The following is a 23,537-nucleotide window of genomic DNA, read 5'->3' as shown; positions in this document are numbered from 1 at the left end:
AAAATTATGTACATAACTATAAAGAAATGTTTCCCTTTTTTAATTAAAAAGAAAAGTGGAACTTAATTGGTATTTTTTTAATTTTTATTTATGTATTTTTTAATTGGTGTTTTATAATTAAAAAAGCTTATTAGAGTTTAATAAATATTTGAGGATTATATATTTAAATCCATGAGTAATCATATTCAATGGAATGACCAATGTTGTTCTTTTTATAATGTTTACAAACCATAAATTACTTGTATAGATTGGCTTTGGGCCAAAATTTATAATAGTAACTACATTCACATTCAGTTTTTTAAGTTTGCCTAAAATTGAGCATTTAAAAGCAGTCTGCTCATGCAAAAATGGGTTCTGGAGAGAAATAAGCAGGTAAGATTTTATGATTGCCTTAAATCAAAAAAAAATTGGTAAGTTTTATTTAGTAAATAGTGGTCTTAACTTGCAAGACAGTAATCCTAAATATTTGAGATAATTTGTTTCTAAAAAGACCTACTTTTCATATTCATTGCTAATAGGTAGTTCACGATCAATCAGTACGTTTGCTCTTTCTGCATATGTGAATGAATGAGTATGTAATATGAGTTAGACTGAGTTTTACCTGTGATTTTAATCTGTAATATATTTGACTCTTAATTTCATTTCTTCTTCCTTCTGCTCAGACCGTAGGAAAATAAAAATAAGGATTCTAATCGCCAGAACATGATCATTGTCCTGTCATTTAATTCATTCATTCATTTATACCACATTTAGTGAGCACTTGCTAAGTGCTTGGAATATTAAATGAGACAGAGGCCCTGCCCTCAATGAATTTACTGTCTAGGGGAAAGACAGATACATCCACATGAGCAGATAATTATGAGAGCTCAGAAAAGAGCTACCCAGCCCAGCCAGAAGAAACAGGAAGACTTCTTGGGTACATTAACCAGACACTAAGGAGGAGAATCATACTCGGCACAGAGGATATCATGAACAAAGACAGAAGCAAGTAATAATGTGATATATTATAAGAATTACAGAGTTTGGTGTTGCCAGAGCAAAAGCAAAGTTCTGGGCAGGAGTCAGAGGCAAGATACTTGACAGCAGAGAAACATTTTGACAAGAAAATTCTCCTTTAAAAATAGCAGAATAAAAGAATAAGCAAAATATTTTAATAATATGAACACTGATTCCTTACCTCCAAAATATGAGGCAGGAGGGTAGACAAGGGCCAGAGCCATAATGAGCCTCATATGTCATATTGGGTTTTAGGGAAGACTATTGGTGTGGCCATATGAAGGGTTCTTTTGAGGCTGTAGGCAAGAGGACTGGTTGAGTCATAGACTAACAGGCAAGAGATGACAAAGTCCATAACCTAGATAGTGATGACAGAGGTGTGTGTGAAGGAAATACGGGGGAAGTAAAGTCAGTAGGACTGAATAATTAACGAACAGGAGAATAAAAGCAGGTTTAAGAGCCAGGAGTAATTTACCCGATTCTGGTTAAGATACGAATTGGTGCCACTATTTGAGAAGGGAAAAGGATCTGATTCGGAGGAAGATGGTGAGTTTAGATTTATACTTGTTGAGTTCAAGGTACTTAAGTGACATCTCACTGGAGATGTCTGTGAAGCAATTGTGTGAGTTTAAGCTCAAAGGTAAGAGAGTTCCTGCTAGAAATGTATATATTTGAGAGTTGTCCGCATGTCATTTGTATTTGAAATCAGAGTTGATGAGCCCACTCAGGGAGAGAACAGAAATGGAGGAGGCCACTCTTTGGAGGACAACTGAAAGGAGTGTGAAGGAAGCCAACTGAAAAGGGTCAGAATGATCCCAGGAAGACCGGGATCAACAGCTGAAGGGAAAGGGAAAAGTACAGTGCCTCGGAAGCCAGAAATATTGGGGGATGATGGCACAGGAGGGATCCAAAGAAAGAACAAACTGAAAAGATTTGAAAGTAGGAATATCAAACTTAGAGTTGCTTACAGAGTACCAACAAGCTCTGGAACCATCTTGCCCATCGCCAGCCAAAGAGGCCACTTCCAGGTTCCCAGCTTCCTTCTTCCTTCATTGTGTTACCTTAGTTTCATTGTTAACTAGGAATAATAATACCTACGTCATGGGTTAAATGTGATGAAGATCAAATGTGATACTGCAAGTAGGCATTCAACAATGTTTGGGTTTTTCCTTTCCTTGTTACTATTTGAACAAAAATATTCTAAAGAACTGGCTGATGGTAGAGGCTCTTTCTCTGTGTGTGCAGAGAAAATGTAACTATCATTTCTATCTAGTTCCAAGAAATTTCTTGACACCGGTCTGAATTTATTTCTAATAATCTCAAATCAAAGTAATTCTATGCATGACTCATACCAGAATCTGCCATTGTATGTCTGAGATCCTGTACCTAAAATAATGTTAGGAGATCGGGCTCACCACAGGAGGTGTGGAAAGCAGTGTAATCATCATAAGAGCTGCAGAGTGGATTATTTTCCTTTATTCCTTCATTCTTAGCTAAATAGACATACTCCTCTGTGGTGTCAACAGCCACATGGCCCAGATTTTCTGGAGAATTGTGTGCAGAATCCAGATTTGAAGTGTCCTACAGTCTTTATTATTGACCATCAAAACATCCTAGAAGTTCTTGGCCTTTTCTCTGAGTTAGTGACTTTTTTATAAACCCATGGATTTATTGTAATAGTTAAGTAAGGGTGGTATTTGATAACCTCACAATAAAAATTGTTAATTTTCTCCCCTCTTTAAGTTGGAAGCAAGGTATCATTCTTTCAACCAGATGATGAAGTCGTCGGTAAGTTATGATTTACAATCCTATTGCAAGTAATCTGTTTTACTGTCATCTCTTCTTTTTCTAAGACAACTATTAATGTTTATTATTGTATGCTTTGTATAGGATACATGTATCCTGATTTTTAAAATCTGCTCACAAATATCCACTGATGAAGAAAATTGGGAGTTTAATCTCAATAGCAGAATATTTAAAACTTTCATAGATAGAAGGATGACCATAGTTGTTACTGTGGTTGGTGCAGCCCTTTCCTGACAGGACCCCAGTCTCTGACTAGACTGAAGATTCTGGAAAACACAGTCGCAGGTCACCTGCTTGAAGACCGCCGACTGACTCGGCTATGTGGAGGCTCCGCTGTCTGTATCCAACTTGCATTTCACAGAGCTGTTCCCTCGCTACATTCATAAAACCAAAAGTTTACTGGAAACCCTTAGTTTATTGGTTATTTTAAAAATCCATAGTGAATACTATTCTGCAAATACATATATTTAAACTATTATATCCTAAACAGTCACAGAAACATAAAACATGACTTTAGTAGTAGTCTTGAAAATTACCATTTCTATATGGAAAATATTCATAGGAAGATACTTAAATTTAGAAAATATTTAACTTTATGGAATGCTTGAAGTCATTAAGAACAGATTTATAAGAAGGTTTTCACCAGTTTTTTATGGGATTGCCTTTGACTCGTGTTTTTTTGGGAGAATTTATTATTTCTTTCTTTTTTATTCATCTAAGAAGTCAATGACACTGTGTTACTCAAGAGACCGAAAATAAAATCAGACTAGCATAGAGGAAAATGGGATTTTACTGGAAACATCTTATAGAACCAAACTGTGGGAAGGTAGCTGTGCATCAGAGACAATTTTACTGAGGAGCCCAGGTGTCCCCAAGACTCTGACTTGACTCTGTACATCAGACACCATCTTTACCATCACTGAGAAGTGACAGAAGAGGGAGGAAAAGAAATACAATACGGGTGATAGAGCATTCATGACAGAAAATGAACAGTCCCCTTCCATACTTCTGAGGTCTCGCCCTTCCCCACGCTAGTAATTACTGAGGAGTAATTTGAGGAGTAATTACTCCTCAAAACTCTAGTGAACAAAATATAGACCAATACTTACCAGCATCTCATTAGGAATGAATTCATTATGGGATTGTTTCTCTTAAGTTTCTCCTGTTAATTTCCAGGAATTCTGCCCCTGGATTCTGAAGACCCTGGACTTTGTGAAGTTGTTAGAGTGCATGAGCATTACTTGGGTACGTGCCAGTCTTTTGCAGCTCATGTAAGTCTTGCATCATTGATGTGTGTGGTGTTTAGTAACCGCGATGTTTTGGCTCTACCTTGTGTAATAAATAACTGTTGGCTGGTCACGTGAACACTGCTAGCTTATATTTAGTATCCATAAAATTAATATTCAGACCAAACAGCATATAGACCTTTAAGTTTCACTTATACTGCAGTGGTAAGAGGTTTAAAAGGTGGTTTCTTTCTTGGCTCAGAGATCATATCCCTGATAGAATTTTTTTTAAACTGAAGGATAGTTGGCATACAATGTTACATTAGTTTCAGGTGGAGAATTTTCTTTTTTACTTCTTATTCTTGGTTATTAGTTGAAACTAAAAATATAAAATCTAGATAATATGTGTAGAGTCTGAGACAGGAAAGAATCAAGAACACTTGTCTTTGGTTTCTATTGCTAATATATTTTGACCAGTTTAGTTTAACTGAAATATTAATTTTTAATTTTTCCTACAGTAATTCTTGACTATTTAAAATAAAATAAACACACACACACACACTTTAGGAAACCATAGTGAAAAGATGCTGCATCTCCTTAGTAATCAGGGAAAGGCAAATTAAAACCACTTCAGGATACTGTTAAGCATCCACATGACTGACAAAATTTTATAAAGTCTAACCATTCCAAGTGTTGGCAAGGATGTGAAGCAATGGAACCTTTTATGCACCAGGAGTGTAAATTGATACAAATGCTTTAGAAAAGGGGGCACCTGGTTGGCTCACCCCGTACAGCATTTGACTCTTGATCTCAAGATTGTAAATTCAAGCCCCAGGTTGGGTGTAGAGATTACTTAAAGATAAATAAATAGGGGCGCCTGGGTGGTTCATTCATTAAGCGTCTGCCTTCAGCTCAGGTCATGATCCCAGGGTCCTGGGGTTGAACCCCGCATCAGGCTCCCTGCTCAGCAGGAAGCCTGCTTCTCCCTCTCCCATTCCCCCTGCTTGTGTTCCCTCTCTTGCTGTGTCTCTTTCTGTCAAATAAATAAATAAATCTTTAAAAAAAAAGATAAAATCTTAAAAAAATAAAAAGAAGATAATTTAGCATTATCTAAATAAAGGTAATGATGTATATACCCTAGACCTAATAATTCTACTGGTAGTTTTGTACTTCCCATAAACTCAATGTGGACCAGTAGATAAGCACAAGAGTTCCTAATACCATGGTTTATAACTGTGGAATAATAATGGAAACAACCTAAATAAATGTTCTTCACCAGGAAAATGGATAACTAAAGACATTCCTAGAGTGTAATTCAACTGGCAGTGAAAATCAATAAATAACAGCCAAACATATCAAGATGTACGAATCTCATAAACTATTGAGTAAAGAAAGCAAGCTGCAGAAATATACAATGTGATACCATGTATTTTTATAAAGTTCAAAAACATACAAAATTAAGCCTATCTTATTTAAGGATATAAAGAAAACAGGGATGAAAAGTCAGGTGTAGGCTTACCTTTGTTGGGCAGAAGAAGAGGATGTGATCAGAGTGGATCCACAGGACTCTGGTGGTGCTACTAGTCAGCTGTTTCTTATGCTAGGATTTATGTTATTCTTCCGACCTTATCAATAGGTCAACAGGTACTCTTTTGTATTCTTGAACTATTTCATTAAAATTTTTCCTGAGGGGTGCCTGGGTGACTCAGTCATTAAACGTCTGCCTCTTGCTCAGTTCATGATCCCAGGCTCCTGGGATGAGCCCCGCATCGGGTTCCCTGCTCAGCAGGAAGCCTGCTTCTCCCTCTCCCGCTCCCCCTGCTTGTGTCCCCTCTCTCGCTGTGTCTTTCTCTGTCAAATAAATAAAATCTTTAATAAAATAAAATAAAATTTTTCCTGAGTTTATTCTTAAATGATACAATCCGTAATCAGACTTTGTGGTAACAGAAAGCCAAATTGGATTTTGGACTATTAAAAATAGTTAAGTTATACATTTGAGTCTATACAGTAATTTGAACTAGGCTAGCAAATCTGTGGCATTTTTTTCTAAAATTGCAAACTGTAAATAGTTTTATTTAACTTAATGACTATGTCTAATATTCCCAAGTAATACTATATTATTTTATTAAAAATTAATTTCAGGGGCGTCTGGCTGGCTCAGTCGGTAGAGCATGCAACTCTTGATCTTGGGGTAATGAGTTTGAGGCCCATGTTGGGGATAGAGTTTACTTAAAATTGATTTCAAAAGGCATTTTTCTGGAAATCTGAGGCCTGTGTATATTAAACCTAGATATGGAGCCAAGTCTGTGTCTTCCTTTGAAAGATAAAGGTCATTTTCAAATACCATGCTATGAAAGTCTCTTATCCATAGCTATTTTGATATTATACAATTTGAAAATTGAGGACCACCACTGGCTTTTTTACACGCAACTATACTATGTTTGACCCCAGAATTTCCTTGAGTCTTACTTCACCTATTCTTTTGAGAACCTTACAACTATGGAGTCAACTAAAACCTTTCATTTGGATTCCCAGGCCTGAGTTTTGACTAAGTCCCCTAAACTAAATTGTTGTAGAAAGTTAACTATTGAAAAAACAATAAAAACAACAAAACAACAAAAAAAGGCCCATTCTTCTTTTCTCTCTTTTTTGTCTCCAAGATTTGGCATGATTTATACATATTTCCATCATGTATTTATACTTATACACATTTATTTAATAAAATAAATATCTCAGCTTCATTGAGATATAATTTACATACCACACAACTCACCTTTGTAAACCACACAGTTCAGTCAGTTTTAGTATATTCACAAAGTTGATTGACCCTTATCACTAATTTTAGAACATTTCATCACTCCAAAAAGAACCTCCATTCCCACTGACAATTATTCTCCATTTTCCCTCCCAGCTTCTCAAAACGATTATACTTTCTATTGATTTGCTTATTCTGGATATTTCATATACATTAATCTTGTAATATGTGGTCTTTTGTAATTGTCTTAGTTCATTTAGGTCATGTTTTCAAAGTTCATGCATTGTGTAGCATCTATCTATATTTCATTCCTTTCAATGGTTGAATAATACTCTATTGTATGAGCATACCACATTTTGTTTATCCATTCCTCTAATGATTAAATAGCAAGGTTGTTTCCACTTTTTTTGGCTGTTATGAATAATGCTAATCTGAACATTTGTGTATAAATTTTTGTGTGGATATGTTTTATTTCTCTTGGGTATATACCTAGGAATAGAATTATTGAATCATATAATAACTACATTTAATATTTTGAGAACCTGACAAACCATTTTCAAAATGGCTGCAACATTTTATAATTCCACTAACAATGAATGAGGGTCCCAATTGCTCCTCATCCTCACTACCACTTGTTATTTTCTGCCTTTTTAATTTTAAGCATCCTAGAAGTGATATCGTGTTGTGGTTTTGATTTGTATTTCCCTAATGACTGATGATGTTGAAAATTTTTCATACTTATTGGACATTTGAATATCTTCTTTGGAGAAATTTCTGTTCAGATCCTGTGCCCAGTTTTTAAATTGGGTTGTCTTTTTTATTGTAAATTGTAAGAGTTCCTTATATATTCTAGATAGAAGTTGCTTGTCAGATATAATGACTGTAAATATTTTCTCTCATTCTAAAGGTTGCCATTTCATTTTCTTATGGTGTCCTTTAAAGCACAGTTTTTAAAATATTGATGGACTCCAGGTTATTCATATTTTCTTTTGCCTGTTGTGCTTTTAGTATTATTTCTAAGAACCCATTGCCTAAGTTTCCAAATATTTACACCTATGATTTCTTCTAGATTTAGCTCTTACATTTACTTCTGTGATCCATTTTGAGTTAATTTTTGTATATGGTATGAAATAAAGGTCCAACTTTGTTCTTTTTTTGCATGTAGATATCTAGTGTCCCAGAAACATTTGTTGAAGACTCTTCTATACCCACTGAATTGTCTTGACACTCTTGTTCAAAATCACTGACCAGAGACGCCCGGGTGGCTCAGTTGGTTAAGCAGCTGCCTCCAGCTCAGGTCATGATCCCAGGGTCCTGGGATCGAGCCCCGCATTGGGCTCCCTGCTCAGCGAGAGCCTGCTTCTCCCTCCCTCTGCCTGCTTGTGCTCTCTGTCTCTCTATCAAATAAATAAATAAAATCTTAAAAACAAAAAAAACAGAATCAACTGACCATAGATGTATAGATTTATTTTTGGACTCAATCCTATTCGACTGATCTGTATATCTATTCTTACGCCAGTCAAAATGGCCTTGATTACGGTAGCTTTGGAATAAGGTTTTTTTTCTTTTTTTTTAATTTAAATTCAATTAATTAACATATGAATATTATTAGTTTCAGAGGAAGTGTTCAGTGATTCATCAGTCTTATATAACACCCAGTGCTCATTACATCACATGCCCTCCTTAATGCCCATCACCCGGTTACCCTAGGTCCCCTCCTCTCCCTGCCAGCGACCCTCAATTTGTTTCCTATAATTAAGAGTCTCTTACGGTTTGTCTCCTTCTCTGATTTCGTCTTGTTTTATTTTTCCCTCCCTTCCCCTATGATCCTATTTTGTTTCTTAAATTCCACATATGAGTGAGATCACATGATAATTGTCTTTCCCTGATTGACTTATTTTGCTTAGCATAATACCCTCTAGTTCCATCCATATCATTGAAAATGGCAAAATTTCTTTTTTTTGATGGCTGAATAGTATTCCATTGTGTATATATATACCACATCTTCTTTATCCATTCATCTGTCAGTGGACATCTGGGCTCTTTCTATAGTTTGGCTATTGTAGACATTGCTGCTGTAAACATTGGGGTACAGGTACCACTTTGGGATCACTACATTTTTATCTTTGGGGTATATACCTATAAAGAACTTATCAAACTCAACACCCAAAGAACAAATAATCCCATCAAGAAATGGGCAGAAGACATGAACAGACATTTCTCCAGAGAAGACATACAAATGGCCAACAGACACATGAAAAAATACTCAACATCACTCGGCATCAGAGAAATACAAATCAAAACCACACTGAGATACCACGTCACACCAGTCAGAATGGCTAAAATTAACAAGTCAGGAAATGACAGATGTTGGCAAAGATGTAGAGAAAGGGAACCCTCTTACATTGTTGGTGGGAATGCAAGCTGGTACAGCCACTCTGGAAAACATGGCGATTCCTCAAAATGTTGAAAATAGGGGCCCCTGTTTTCACCTACGTGGCTCACCTGGTGGCTAAGCTGGCTAAGCGTCTGCCTTCTGCTCAGGTCATGATCTCAGAGTCCTGGGACTGAGCCCTGTGTTGGGCTCCCTGCTCAGTGGCGAGCCTGCTTCTCCCTCTCCCTCTGCCCCTCCCCCCGCCCACTTGTGCTCTCTGTCTCTCAAATAAATAAAATAAGTTGAAAATAGAGCTACCCTACAACCCAGCAAAAAAGACCCATTCTTTTAGGTGTTACTGAATACTGGAGATTTATAAGTTGGACCAGGAGAAAAGCAAATTGGAACATCAGTTTCCTAGCTATAAAGGTTAAACTAAGACAAGCAAACCACACAAATGACCTTTTATTTTCCTACAAATCAGGAGGATTATAGTCCAAAATCCATTAATATATATAAAGAAAATAATTCCAGATATTCCTTGAGAAAAAAAAATACAGTAAAATGTTTCTTTAAAAGAGGAACTTTAAGAATGGCCACTTAACTGTGACCACTTGCCTTTGGGCAAGACACTGGGCACATTCAAACTAGATAGCCTCTGTTGCAGCTCCAACATTTTGTAAAAGAGGAAATAATTTCAGTATGTTCCCTGAAGATTTGCAGAAGGAAATAATTCAGTTTAGCACAACTATATTTTAGTTTATTTAGTTTATTTATTAATTCTTTAGTGATTTTTTTAAATGAAAGTTGAACACTCAGTCATCTTCAGGTAAGTCTGTTCTTTTACCAAACCAAAGAATTAGGTTCCAGACAATTTCCCCAAATGTCTTATTAATCCTGCTACAGTATATTATAGATAAAGTTAAGAAGTTGAGTAAATTGGTTCTTTTGTGCTTTCAGTTCTTAAGCCATTTAGGTCAAACATAAAAATAATTTTTTCATTCAAAATTTCATACACATTTCAGCATTTTTTCAAATCTAAGGTAGAAAGAATTAAAATTCTAATTCTTGGGTTTGATATGCTGTTATTGTGATCCCTACCGGCCCTTTTATTTATATTTTTAGTTTTTTATAACATAATAAACAGTTGTTGACCACCTAACGCAAAAGCAGGGATCTCAACATTAAACCACATGTTACCATACAATGTTAGAGCCTTTGATATCTAAATGTAGTTGTACTACTTTTAGCTTTTTTTAAAGGACTACATGTTTGGTTTTTTCTTTTCTTTTCTTTCTTTTTAAGATTTATTTATTTATTTTAGAGACCGGGGAGGTGCAGAGGGAACAAGAAAATCCTGAAGCAGAATCTGCTGAGCATGGAGCCAGATGCAGGGCTCGATCTCATGACCCCAAGATCACCACCTGAGCCGAAACCAAGAGTTGGACACTTAACCAACTGTACCACCTGGGCACCCCTACATGTATGATTTCTTAATGAAGATATAGGTAGTCCCAGTTCCGCCAAAATATAAGTAAACTGTAGGTAACTTGAGTGTGCACTGCTAGAGTAGAGGTGCTTTAGAATCAGACATTCAAATTTATTAGCTATGTGACCCCAGACAAATGAATTACACTGAGCCACATTTTATAATCAAGAAAATTGGGAGAAGAGGTATCTTAAAGAATTTGGTAAGGAATAAAGTACCATGTGTGAGTGATCACCTCGTGCTCTATTTTAATGCCTTGCTTGTCTGAACATTTTCAGCATCTGTGCATGGGTGCTCTGTCCCCCTCTAGATGGCACTAGGTAGCTGGTATGTGCAACCACCTGTGCTGCACCGTTCTCAACTTCAGAGGGAAAATATTTGAAAGAGCTGGTCAAGACTACGAAAGTGTTATAAAGTTGATTTTAGGTAAAACGAGAAAGGATTGCTTTTACTGGGAAAAAAATCACATTTGGTGTACAAAATCTAAAAATTAAAGAATTAGATGTATTAAGGAATAGCTTCGTGGTCAGATAGTGCTCTTTAAGCTGTATTAGGAGTTTGCATTTTGTTTCAAGTGCAGTGGAAAGCCATTGATGAACTGAGCCAACATCAAGAGTCAGTCGACTGGGACACCCAGGCGCCCTGCCATTGAACCTTAAACAGAGAAGTGTTAGCATGTTATATATGTTTTTAAAGATCATTCTGGGGGTGCTTGGGTGGCTCAGTTGATTAAATGTCCGACTTTTGATCTCAACTCAGGTCTCGATCTCAGGTACGTTAAGTTCAAACCCCGCATTGGGCTCCGTCCTGGCCATGGCACCTACTTAAAGAAAGATCATTCCAAGACTTCCGTTTTCAAAAAACACCATTAGAGAGATTGAAAAGAGATGACATAAAGTTGAAAATAATATATATAACACATAAACAATTCATCTAGAAAAAAATATATATATATATTTTTAAGATTTTTTATTTATTTGACAGAGAAAGACACAGCCAGAGAGGGAGCACAAGCAGGGGGAGTAGGAGAGGGAGAAGCAGGCTTCCCGCGGAGCAGGGAGCCCGATGTGGGGCTTGATCCCAGGACCCTGGGACCATGACCTGAGCCGAAGGCAGACGCTTAACGACTGAGCCACCCAGGCGCCAATTCCTATAAATCAGTTAAGAAAAAGACAACAGAAAAATTGATAAAGACTTGAACATTCATTTGACAAAAGGAATTCCAGATGGCCAGCAAACACAGAAAGGTGCTCAACATTAGCAGTCATGAGGGAAAAGCAAGTTAAAATCATAGTAAGAAACCATTACACACCCAAATGATTGATAAGAATGTATAATCATGCCAGGGGTTGACAAGGATGTTCATAGTAAAAGGAGCTCTGTTACACAGCTATGTGAGAGTGAATTCAGACAGCCACTTCGGGAACATGTAAAGTCAAAGGTTGTATACCTGCGACCTGGGATTTCCATTCAAGAGTACTGTCCTAGAGAAAACCTATGTGACAGCATAACACCACCTTTTATGTGAGAGCATTTTTAGCAGCATTGTTTATAACTGTCACAAACTGAACACAACACCCATCCTCCTCGACTGGAGAGTGCATCACCAAATGAAAGTGTTCTCACATAGTGGAATGCCATGAAACACCCGAAAAAGGAAAGCACTGCAGTCATGTTTCCAAAAATGAGTGTGTCTTAAAAACAATGTTGAAGGAAAATAAGCAAGATAGAAAAGAGTGCATATGGTGTGACTCCATTTAGATAAAGTTCCAAAACAGGCAAAACTCAATTACATTGTTTAGGACTGCATCCGTGGGTCATAAACGATGAAGATGAACAGGAATTGAAGTTAGCCTGGTCGCGACCTCTGGTGGCAGAGACGAGGCTGTGGGGATGTGGGCTGTGTGCTCTCTGTCTTGAATGGGATGGGGATTACTTGTCTATTTGCTTTGTATTTATCCACCCATCTGTACTTATGTTCCGTGTACTTTTCTGCATGTGTTTTATTTCACAGGATAATGTTTTAAAAAATGCACACGCAGCTGGCTCCTATGCTGAGGGTGCATTTTGTGTGGGCAAGAATGGAACTAGGGAAACCAAAATATAGGCGAAAGATGTAATAGGAGTAGTGGCTTGGACCAGGGCCACGGTGGGAGCAGAGACGGTGAGAGAGACAGATCCAGGAGGCAGGACTAACAGGACTTGCTAATCGGTTGCTCCCTCTTGTTCTTTGTGACAGTTCACAAACCAGAAAAAGTTACATGGACCGAAGCCGCTGGAACCATTCGGGATGGAGTACGAGCCTATACAGCTCTGCATTATCTTTCTCATCTCTCTCCTGGAAAATCAGTCCTGATCATGGATGGAGCAAGTGTAGGTGCTAATAGTTCTGCTAAGACACAGATCAAAATCCAGTAAACTTCGGAAATAGGCCATTCATTTGCTAATATAATTCTTTACCAATAGCTTGTTCACTACCCATTTTGTTAAAATATAAAATGGGCAGCTTTTATTAATAGGAGATAAAAATTAGACAAGTGTGTTTAGTTTCTATTACTTTGAATCTGCTAGTACATTAAAAAAGCAGACAAGCCATGTTTTTATGTCTGATACACAAAGCCTGAAATAGCTCATGAAATCTTTGAGGCTATGCCCCAAAACTCCCTACCAATTTTGTGTATCCCTCACGCTTACACCTACATTGATAAGATGTACATTTATAGACAGGTCACATAAGATAAAAAATATGCTGTTGTCAACACATTACATGTATCAGCAAAAAAATAGTTCAAGGCACTAAAAATATGTAAAAATAGATTATAATCTAAAAATGTTAAAAAACTTGGGGTGAATTTTTGTACCTTTATTTTCTATCTGGCTGTTGATGAAAATGCTTTTATCCCCTGTTTTGCTTTGCAAAAAAGGCAGAACTGTCTTTGGCATTGGCTTCAACCTAATATCCAGCATCACGATAGAAATGTTTCCCAAACTTACCCCTCAGGTCAGCAGAAGGATGGAGCTTTTGAGAGTGCTTTGATCTTTAAAAAGAAATAGCTAGACTCATACATGTACGTGAAATTAGCTTAGAACATCATGCTGACAAGGCCCTTAAAAGCCCATTTTTCTCTTACTGAGGCCATGTTTCTGAATGTAGCCCTCCATCTTGAAATTATGTGCAATGGTCAGACTGGGTGGGAGCATGTGGCACACACACTCCTTTTCTGCCACCCCTTCTGAAGAAGAAAGTCAGTCAAATGTCTCAACCTTGTCCATATTTTTTTTTCTTTTTCTATCAGATAATATTTAAAAATATGCTAAAGTAGCACTAAACTATGATACTTTATTAAATAGCCTGTAAAGCAAGTTAGATATGGCCTCTGCCTTATATCTGTGAACCCATTGTGTATTTTTTTCTACACAGGCACTTGGTATGATAGCTATTCAGTTAGCACACCACAGAGGAGCCAAAGTGATTTCAACAGCAGGCAGCCTTGAAGACAAGCAATGCCTCGAAAGACTTAGGCCTTCTATAGGTGGGTAATACTACTCAACACAGACTTTACAACAGAAAATTTTGAAGAGATTTCACCTTAAAGACTATACTAGTAAAACAAAGTGCAAAATCCCAAATGAAAGTCACTGTTAAAATGCACTTAGTATCTGTGCTAAGTCCAAGTTTACCTAAGTGATAGTTTTAATTTTTATTCTTTTTAAACCCACATCTCTCAATGTTTTTTCTTTTTTGCCCTGCAGTCATCAACTTACCCAGGTTTGAATTAGCTGAACTTTGACATAGTTTAACAATACCTGATGCCTCTTTGGTTTTATTCAATAAATCAATATATGTTTGCATCACTCTGTAGGTCTCTCAACATCTTTTATTCAGTGATACACCTCTAAAGTTGTCTGTTTTCTGTGATATGCTAGGAAGGAGGATGATCCACCTAAAAAACACAGGTCAGATATAGTTTATGATGAGCAGGATATGGTGGAGACTGGGGAGCTCTTGAAAAGATTGAACCTAAGGACCTAAATGTGAGACCTGAAGCTATAAAAATCCTAGAAGAGAGCATAGGCAGTAATTTCTCTGACATCAGCTCTAGCAACTTTTTCTAGGTGTGTCTCCTGAGGCAAGGGAAATAAAAGCAAAAATAAACTATTGGGACTACATTAAAATAAGTTCCTGCACAGCAAAGGAGACAATCAACAAAACTAAAAGACAGCCTACTAAATAAGAGAAGATACTTGCAAATGACATCTCTGATAAAGGGTTAGTATCCAGAATACATAAAGAACACTCAGAAAACAAATAATCCAACTAAAAATGGGTAGAAGACATGAACAGGTATTTCTCCAAAGAAGAAATATAGATGGCCAACAGACACATGAAAAGATGCTTGACATCACTCATCATCAGGGAAATGCAAATCAAAACTACAATGAGATATCCTCTCACACCTGTCATATGGCTAAAATAAAAAACACAAGAAGCAACAAGTGTTGGAGAGGATGTGGAGAAATAGGAACCCTCATACACTATTGGTGGGAATGCAAAGTGGTGCAGCCATGTGGAAAACAGTATGAAGATTCCTCAAAAAGTTAAAAATGGAACTCTACCCTATGATTGAGTAATCATACTACTGGGTATTTCCCAAAAAATATAAAACATTAATTCAGAGGGATACACGCACCCCTTTGTTTATTGCAGCATTAATATTTACAATAGCCAAGTAACAGAAGGAGCCCAAATGTCCATCAGCTGATGAATGGATAAAGAAGATGTGGTACATATATACAATGGAGTATTATTCAACCATAAAAAAGAATGAAATCTTGCCATTTGCAACAACATGGACGGAGCCAGAGAGCATAAAGCTAAGCAAAATAAGCTAGTCAGAGAAAGAAATACCACATGGTTCCACTCATGGAATTTAAGAAACAAAAATGCACAAAGGAAAAAAAAAGACAAACCAAGAAACAGACTCTTTTTTTAAAGATTTTATTTATTTCACAGAGAGAGACACAGCAAGAGAGGGAACACAAGCAGGGGGAGTGGGAGAGGGAGAAGCAGGGAGCCCGATGCGGGGCTCGATCCCAGGACCCTGGGACCATGACCTGAGCCGAAGGCAGACGCTTAACGACTGAGCCACCCAGGCGCCCCAAGAAACAGACTCTTAACTGTAGAGAACAAACTGATGGTCACCAGGGGGGTGGGGGAAATAGGTGGGTATAACACTATGTTAACTATACTGGAATTTTTTTTTTAATTAATAAATGCACAACAAAAAATGAGAAGATTGAACCTATCTGACCAACAACACAATGGAAAGGAAAAAGAAAACAGACTGAAAAAAATGACCAAGAAGAGGAGAAAGAGGAATGGAGAAACTAACAGATGAAGAGACAAGAGGCTGTGCCATAGTGTAGGTGAGGGGTGGGCAGGAAGGGGAGGCAGGTTGATTGAGTGTTAGTATGAATGATCTATCCTGAAGTCCTCAGCGATCCTGTGTCAGCGAACCATGGGAGCAGTATCTAGGGGATGTAACCAGCTTGTCCGAGGAGCTACAAGGAGATTGGAGTGGGATTTGAACCCAGGCCTGCCTAACATTAAAGCCCCTCTTACATCCATTGTTACCTTATGCCTCTGGCAGAGATAACCAAAACACAAAAGAAAGGTTAAGGCAGGGACTGGAGAAAGGAAAAAAGGGAAGAGATTGGAAATGGAATGGAGGAGGGTTGGAAAGCATGAACAGTACTGTTGAAGGAAGAGGTTTCTTAATGGTTAACCCTGCCCTTCCGAGGTGCCTCAGTCGCCTTTCCCTTGTGTCCTCCCTACTCCCACCCCTGACCCCATCTTAGACCACTGTCGTTCTACACCACCAAGCGGAGCTGTGCTGAGAGGAATTCTCTTTTAGAAGAAGATGCTAAAGCTACGAAAATGAATTATAAACATGAGCCTTCATTTGAAGACTGTCATTTGACAGTTCAAATGCTGAGATTTTTTTTTTAATCTCATTGGCTTGTTCTATTGAGATAACACTCTAAAAGTAGTTTAGTTTTCACTAACTGCTCAAAATAATCATGTTTTTTTCCTTAACCTTCAGGACTTTTCTTCATTTGGGGGAGCAAGTGGGGAAGGGAGCCAGGGGGATTTCTATGACTGAAGAAGGATAAAACAGTCTCTAATAGAGAAGTATCATATCGAACAAATACATTTTTTACGTTTTAGCTCTAAACTCTATTAAATCTAAACATACTTAAGAATTTTCTTAATCTTTCAGTTTATGCCTTAATATATGTGTATCTCTGTAGTTCACAGATTCTCTGTTCTGACTATATATCTTTTACTGTTGGGAAACAGTCCTCTTTTTTAGTAGACCAACCTTGGAACGCATCATCCGCAAAATGTTTAATATTTTTATCTTATTGAATATACCAGTCCCTTCCTTTAAATTGATCCTTACCTACTATTGGGTTAGAAGAGAAAAAGTAAAATTTGGATCCAGTAATTGTTTGAACCACTCCATACGTTTCAGGGAACAGATATTTGTTTGCTTTTCTTTTTCTTTTTCTCTGATTTGTTTGTGTTGATTGCATAGAGAACTATACAATTGCCTGACTTCTGTCCTTTGCAGCCCGAGTCATCGATGTATCTAATGGGAAAGCCCATGTTGCTGAAAGCTGTTTAGAAGAAACAGGAGGCCTGGGAGTAGATATTGTCCTAGATGCTGGAGGTGGGTACTTTACTAGATCAGTAGTATGTGTCATTTTTGTAGTGTGATGGGTGCAGTGTGTATATATATATAAAACCAGGTAGTAATTATTACATACTTAATAAATTGATGTCATGTTTTGTTTTTAACTTTTCTCTTTAAACTGGAGCTTCTTGAATCCCATTGTAAACACTGTCTGGAAGAGAGAGCATGCTTGCCTTTAAGATACAGGCATTGGAGTTTAAGTGTTTCTACACAAATGAACAAACATCATCTTCTCAGTTGGTTCCCAGATAATACACATTCGTTCAGCTCTCAGCCAGATGCTTAGTTCTGCCATGTCTGGCTGCCCTCTATTGGATGGCTGACTTCTGCAATCTCTATTTGGAAAAAGCACAGAATTTTGTTCCATTTTTACCTTCCTTGACCTTTTGTTATTTAACCAGTATCTATTTAACACCTAATCTGTACCCCACTAGATAGTGCCATTGCACAGAAAGCACAGGATTCACAAGCCTACAAAGGGATTCTATTCGTACTTTGTTAAGAAATATCTTCTTATTTCTTATGGGAATCTTCTTATGGGAATCATTCCTATGAATGATGCTGTGACCATCTTAATGTGTTTCTTTTTAACCAGTATTTTCAGGGCTTGAAATGAACTCAGAAGATCACTTCTTGGCCTTTTGGCTAAGATCAACTATGAAAATTAACAGAAAAATCTTTCAGTGGAAGTGAATGTGTATTTCATTAACTTTTCAAATGTACATTTCAATAATTATGTCAGTGTATGACTATCTTGAGTCTATGAGTTCCTTAATCAGAAGTCAACTTTTCCCAAAGAATTAAGCTATCAATATCATGATTAAAACTATCAATCTTGCCTGGTTTTCAAATGAAAATAAACTTTTTGTTATTACACTTACAACTGAATCCACAGTAAATTTTATGACCAGTTTTAACGCAAAAAGTGTATTTTAAGGTGTCTGAATACATTGTGTGTTATTTTTTCTAAGAAAAATGCTTCCTCATTCCTACTTAAAAAGTAAAGACTAGTTTGAAGAATAAATTTTTGCCAGATTACTATAAAATATATTTCTTGTCTCTCTCTCTCTCTCTTTTTAAACGATTCCCTTGTTAAGTGAGATTATATAGTAAAGATGACGAACCAGCTGTAAAATTACAACTACTACCACATAAACATGACATCATCACACTTCTTGGTGTTGGAGGCCATTGGGTAACAACAGAAGAAAACCTGCAGGTATTATCAGAAACAATAAAACATTACTGTTACACCGAAAGGATGTATTTAACAAAGAATAATGCCTAAGTCTTTGAGGCAAGATGTGAGGAAATTATAAATTCTGAATTATACCTGTTCCTAAAGAAATGTAGCTTTCTTTTTTAGTTTAGATACATGTTGGCCAAAATGTAGAAATAGTACCTAATAGAGGAGTTCATGGAACTTTTATTTAGTAGTTTGGAAGAAGTGACTTCTGAATTTTTTAGTAGTATTTCCAATAAGATTTTTTTTTCTTGTTGTTGACATATTTTTGATATATACTTAGCAAAATATTTCTGTACAAAATTATGACAATTTCCCATTCACATTGGAATTTACTACAAATGTGTGTATATACATTGTCTCCCAAAGTTAGTTTCTCAACAGTATTCAAATTTTCTTATCATGGTTGATATGCAAATACCATAATCCTCATATATCAATAATCTTCACTAATTTTCTGACATCCTCATGAAGATAACTGATAAGCAGCAGCCAGAAATCTCACTCACACACACGCACGCACTCACGCACACACATATACACACACGTGCGTGCACACAGGCTACCACTCCATCACCTCTGCATAGGCCTTCCAATCTGACCTTGCTGTTTTGTCATTTTGGACAATGAATTAGAAAAGAAAACATTAACAGTTTACATATTGTTATTAAAGTTTGTATACTGTTTATTTGTGATTTGGGTATTTAATTTGCATAGAAGTTTTTCTGGCTCAGGATTACCAGTCATCTGTCTACTATTAAACTCACAGTCATTGATTAGTCTCTGTGCGTTCTATCCAAGTTGGATCCTCCAGATAGCCATTGCCTTTTCCTCAAGGGAGCAACGGTGGCTTTCCTTAATGACGAAGTTTGGAATTTGTCAAATGTGCAACAGGGAAAATATCTTTATATCCTTTTTATCTACTGACCTGAGTTTCTGGCTTGAAATTTACCATGTACTCTCATTAAGTTCTTTAATAATGATAATTGATAATAATAATAGCTAACTTTCATTGAGCATGCCAAACAGTGTTCCAAGTGCTTTGTAGGTTTTAATGTATTTAAACATTAAAACAGCCCTATAAGGTGTAAGTACTATCATTATCCCTGTCTCACAGGTGAAGAAACTGAAGTATAAAAAAAGTTAATACATGTTCCAGAATGCAGCTAAAAAGTGGTGGGACAGGAATCATCCAGGTAGTCATGCTCGTTTGTGAATGGGAGATAAACCACAAGGCACACGTAAAATTTTATTTCATTTTCAACTTGGCATTATGGAAATTACACATCCCCTTGAAAGGCTGCATCCTTAATCTAAGCTCTCATGGTGCTATTACATAAGACATTGCAGAATGCTTATCTGCACTGAAGAGTTTGTGGGGTGTTTTAAGATTAACAGTGCTAGAAAATCTTCATCAAACGAAGATGGGTTTGATTTTTTTTTAATGGAATTCATTCAGAGAAAAAAATCTGGCAAATGAAGCCAAATCATTCCAGTTTTGGTGAAAGTAAGGAAATCTTGTCTTGAGAATGTGAAAGCAGTTCCAAAAGAATGGTCCAAACCTCTTTAGAGCAGGGTCAAACTTATGAATAAAACTTTTTTTTCTAAGATAACTGTTTTAAAGGTAGTTGCACCTGCTAAAAATTTTAATATATTGGATAAAACATAAGTTCTTGTTATTTAATAGCGTATATCTATGCGAAGAAAGAAACTTGCGAGCCTTAAGTTTGTCTCCACTGAATATCGTACTTTGCTTTTGTTAAATGTGTGTAGTTATATACACGTCATACTTATAAAAGCCCACCTCCTCTAAGAGCAATGACGGAATTAATTCAGAGCTTTCAAATAGGAGTATTTCATTAGTATCCTGGATACATTGAGTTGTAAAAAGTACATTTCAGAACCAGAACATCCCCTATGTAGTGAATGTGTGAGTTGAACGTATTTCTGAATAAGTATTTCTCTTTAAATTTGGAAAATAGACTTAAATTTTAACTTTCTAGAAGAGTTCTTTAAATTTCAATTTTAAGCAATTGAATTGTCCACTAACATTGTAATTATCAAGAATCCCATGGGACGTTAACAGCAGAGAACAAACACCATGTGTTAAGAGTAACACTAGGTAGTACGTTTTGAATCTTACATGTCAGGAGCTAGGCTGGCTCCTTTGCCTGCGTTATTTAATTCCCTCCGTACACACACACTCTTATAGTTACTGTTGGCATTTTCACTTAACAGAAGTAGCAAGAGAATTTGCAATATGGGGGAAATTCTTTAGGTCCTCTTTAAGAAAATCTTTAAAATGGCTTATGTTCGTACTTTCTAATCTACATTTTCTGAAGTCCTGAATTTTCAAGTCCCAAATCAGACTCTAGTCCTCACTTGTGCTAAACCCCCCTCAGTCAGTTCACATGTGAGCCAGTTGCTGCTTGTGATTTCACAGACCTCCTTCCGACTGTGTGATTATATGCCATACGTCATTCTCTAGTACTAGCGATTACATAGACTCTCAATCCTAAAACTGTCATTGCAATTTTTAAATGACTCAATTTTTGTCTTAATTTTACACTTATTTTTTGATTCTCATAGTGACAAAATATAGTTTAACTTTTCTGCACACAGATTTTGAGCCAATGAGCAGCCAGTTTAGTAAATAAATGTGCACCTAACATAAGAGATATAAGTGCTAACATAGTTTTTAACAAAAAATATCATACATAGTGCTAAAAGGAAAACCTGACACCACTACACTCCTACCCGGTTGGGATAACACTAGTCGTTACTTAGTACGAGGCATGGGATAACACTAGTCGTTACTTAGTACGAGGCATGAGGCTTGCTGCTTCTGCCACTTGTCCTAACTTAGAAGTGTAGGCTCTATTATGTTTCCACTTCTCTCACATCAGTTCCCCATTTCCCTGTTTTCAGGGTAAACTTCACAGCTTACAGAATTTTTGTAAATTAAATTCTCAATTTCTGAGAGTGCTGAATTTAAATAGGTGACCTGCCTAACATCTATTTATTGACTGGTTTTGTTCAATTCTCTCTCTGTTACATTGCTACCTTAATAATCTTTCCAGCTACGTATCTTAAAAGATGTGATGGAGAAGTTATCAAGTGGAGTCTTTAGGTATGCTAAGTAACCAAATCATTGTTTATTTTTTCTATTCTCGAGGTAAGGCAAGCATTTCCACTTCTGTTTCAGTTTTCACAGCATACCTATTGCCACCATATTTTATTTTGTTTGGATAAAGAAGCTGCTCTTTAATATTTCTCGAAGTGTATCTTGTGATACACCAATAAGTATTCCCTAAGTTAGAAGTGGCTCATGAGTTCTCCTTAATCCGTTCCGTACCACACCACACAACCTTTGCTTTTCTCATCACCCTTCCCGAAGTAACATAAAATAACCCATAGCTTGAGAAGAGGGAAAAGTACAGTTTTGGTTTTTTAAGTTGGATCTGGGAGTGGATAAAGTAGGCATTTTTCCCCCATCAAAACTTAATCATTTTTAACAGTGGAAATACTAAGGGACACGTTTGTTTGGATTATTTAAAATAATAGAATTGGGGTGCCCGGGTGGCCCAGTCGGTTGGGCATCTGACTTCAGCTCAGGTCATGATCTCCAGGTCCTGGGATAGAGTCCCAGGTCAGCCTCCCCACTCAGTGGGGAGTCTGCTTCTCCTTTTCCTTCTCCCTTTGCCCTTCCCCTTGCTCCTGCATTCTCTCTCAAATAAGTAAATAAAATCTTAAAAAAATAATAGAATTGAACTATAGCAATTGTCAACTACCATCCTATTGTTCTACTCATCTTTACCTTGACCTAACTTTATAATTTCATTCTTCCTCAGGCCTCAGTTGGATGAACCCATTCCACTGTATGAGGCGAAAGTTTCCATGGAAGTTGTTCAGAAAAATCAAGGAAGAAAAAAGCAAGTTGTTCAATTTTAATTTTGTTCTTTCTCAGACCTCAGTTGAATAAACCCCTTCCAGTACTTGAAGCCAGAGTTTCCTTGGGAATTGTTCAGAAAAGTCAAGGAAGATAAAAGCAAATTGTTCAGTTTTCCTGCTATGAGTCAAGACGCTCAAAGTTATTTAAAGTTTTTGAAAAGTATTTGAGAAATTGTACAAATGGTCAAGAAAATTCCATAATTAACATCTAAAGGGAATATTCTGGAATTCTTTTTGGCTTGTTTCTATACATTTGCCTCTGTTACAAAATTCTTTCCATGAAGAAAATTGCTTTCAGGAAAAGCCACGCTACTCTATTGATAAAGTTGTTAGTCTTTTGGTATGTCAAAATAACGTTACTTTTGTATCTACTCCGTTCTCAATACCTTCCTTTTCTTAACAAACCTTTGCTGTCGTAATTTAATCATTTGAGTATATTTTCAAGTCTCAGTGGATTTAGTCCATAGACACTTTAACATTGTTTCAAGCATTCATTTATTTCAGGGTTTCCTCAGCATCAAACAGGACCATCGCTGTAATTTGCCAGTGGCAGCTGCAGCGTGTGCGGGGTGGAGGGGATTGGGGAGCTGCAGTGGCGATGCGTGGGCAGGGGGCTAGGAGGCTGCGCTTGCTGATTTCCTGCCGGGGTTCTGTATTTTCGGTCAGGGGGATGGAGGCGCAGGCCCCTCTCGCCAGCTCTAGACGTCGCCACTGCCTTCTCTAAGCTTAAGCGGCGGCTTAAGTGTGACGTCTCCTTTTCATCCAAGCGCCATGTCCTGAGCTCATTACCTCTCGGCTACAGATTTAAATAGCGGTTAGCTGTTTCGGGGAGTGCACATCGGTGCCCGGGACCGGGGGTTTCCCACCCACGACCTGACTAAGGCCAAGGGCCCAGAAGGAGCGCCGAGCAGCGGACAGAACGGGACAAGACAGGACCGG

General features: G+C 37.2%; 1 protein-coding gene across 9 annotated transcripts in view; it reads left to right on the top strand.

The window, feature by feature from the left end:
* Positions 1 to 23,531, top strand: part of CRYZL1 (crystallin zeta like 1) — a 37,874-nt gene extending 14,343 nt beyond the window's left edge. For 6 of the 9 annotated variants that reach the window (XM_027586679.2, XM_027586677.2, XM_027586674.2 and 3 more), the window contains 9 exons: positions 2,740 to 2,784; positions 3,979 to 4,047; positions 12,886 to 13,019; positions 14,068 to 14,179; positions 17,282 to 17,380; positions 18,502 to 18,623; positions 19,449 to 19,554; positions 21,732 to 21,777; positions 22,499 to 22,969. In XM_027586679.2, coding sequence (XP_027442480.2) covers positions 2,740 to 2,784; positions 3,979 to 4,047; positions 12,886 to 13,019; positions 14,068 to 14,179; positions 17,282 to 17,380; positions 18,502 to 18,623; positions 19,449 to 19,554; positions 21,732 to 21,777; positions 22,499 to 22,598 — 833 coding nt within the window. In that variant the 3' untranslated portion in view covers positions 22,599 to 22,969. Of the gene's footprint in view, positions 1 to 2,739; positions 2,785 to 3,978; positions 4,048 to 12,885; positions 13,020 to 14,067; positions 14,180 to 17,281; positions 17,381 to 18,501; positions 18,624 to 19,448; positions 19,555 to 21,727; positions 21,778 to 22,498; positions 22,970 to 23,400 lie in introns of those variants that run through there. The other 3 variants (XR_003518520.2, XM_027586676.2, XM_027586678.2) reach the window with 3 other exon arrangements.
* The last annotated feature ends 6 nt before the right edge of the window (positions 23,532 to 23,537 follow it).

The sequence above is a fragment of the Zalophus californianus genome, chromosome 1 (assembly GCF_009762305.2).
Source record: "Zalophus californianus isolate mZalCal1 chromosome 1, mZalCal1.pri.v2, whole genome shotgun sequence".
Lineage (NCBI taxonomy): Eukaryota > Metazoa > Chordata > Mammalia > Carnivora > Otariidae > Zalophus > Zalophus californianus.
This window is presented reverse-complemented; position numbering and strand designations above follow the sequence as displayed.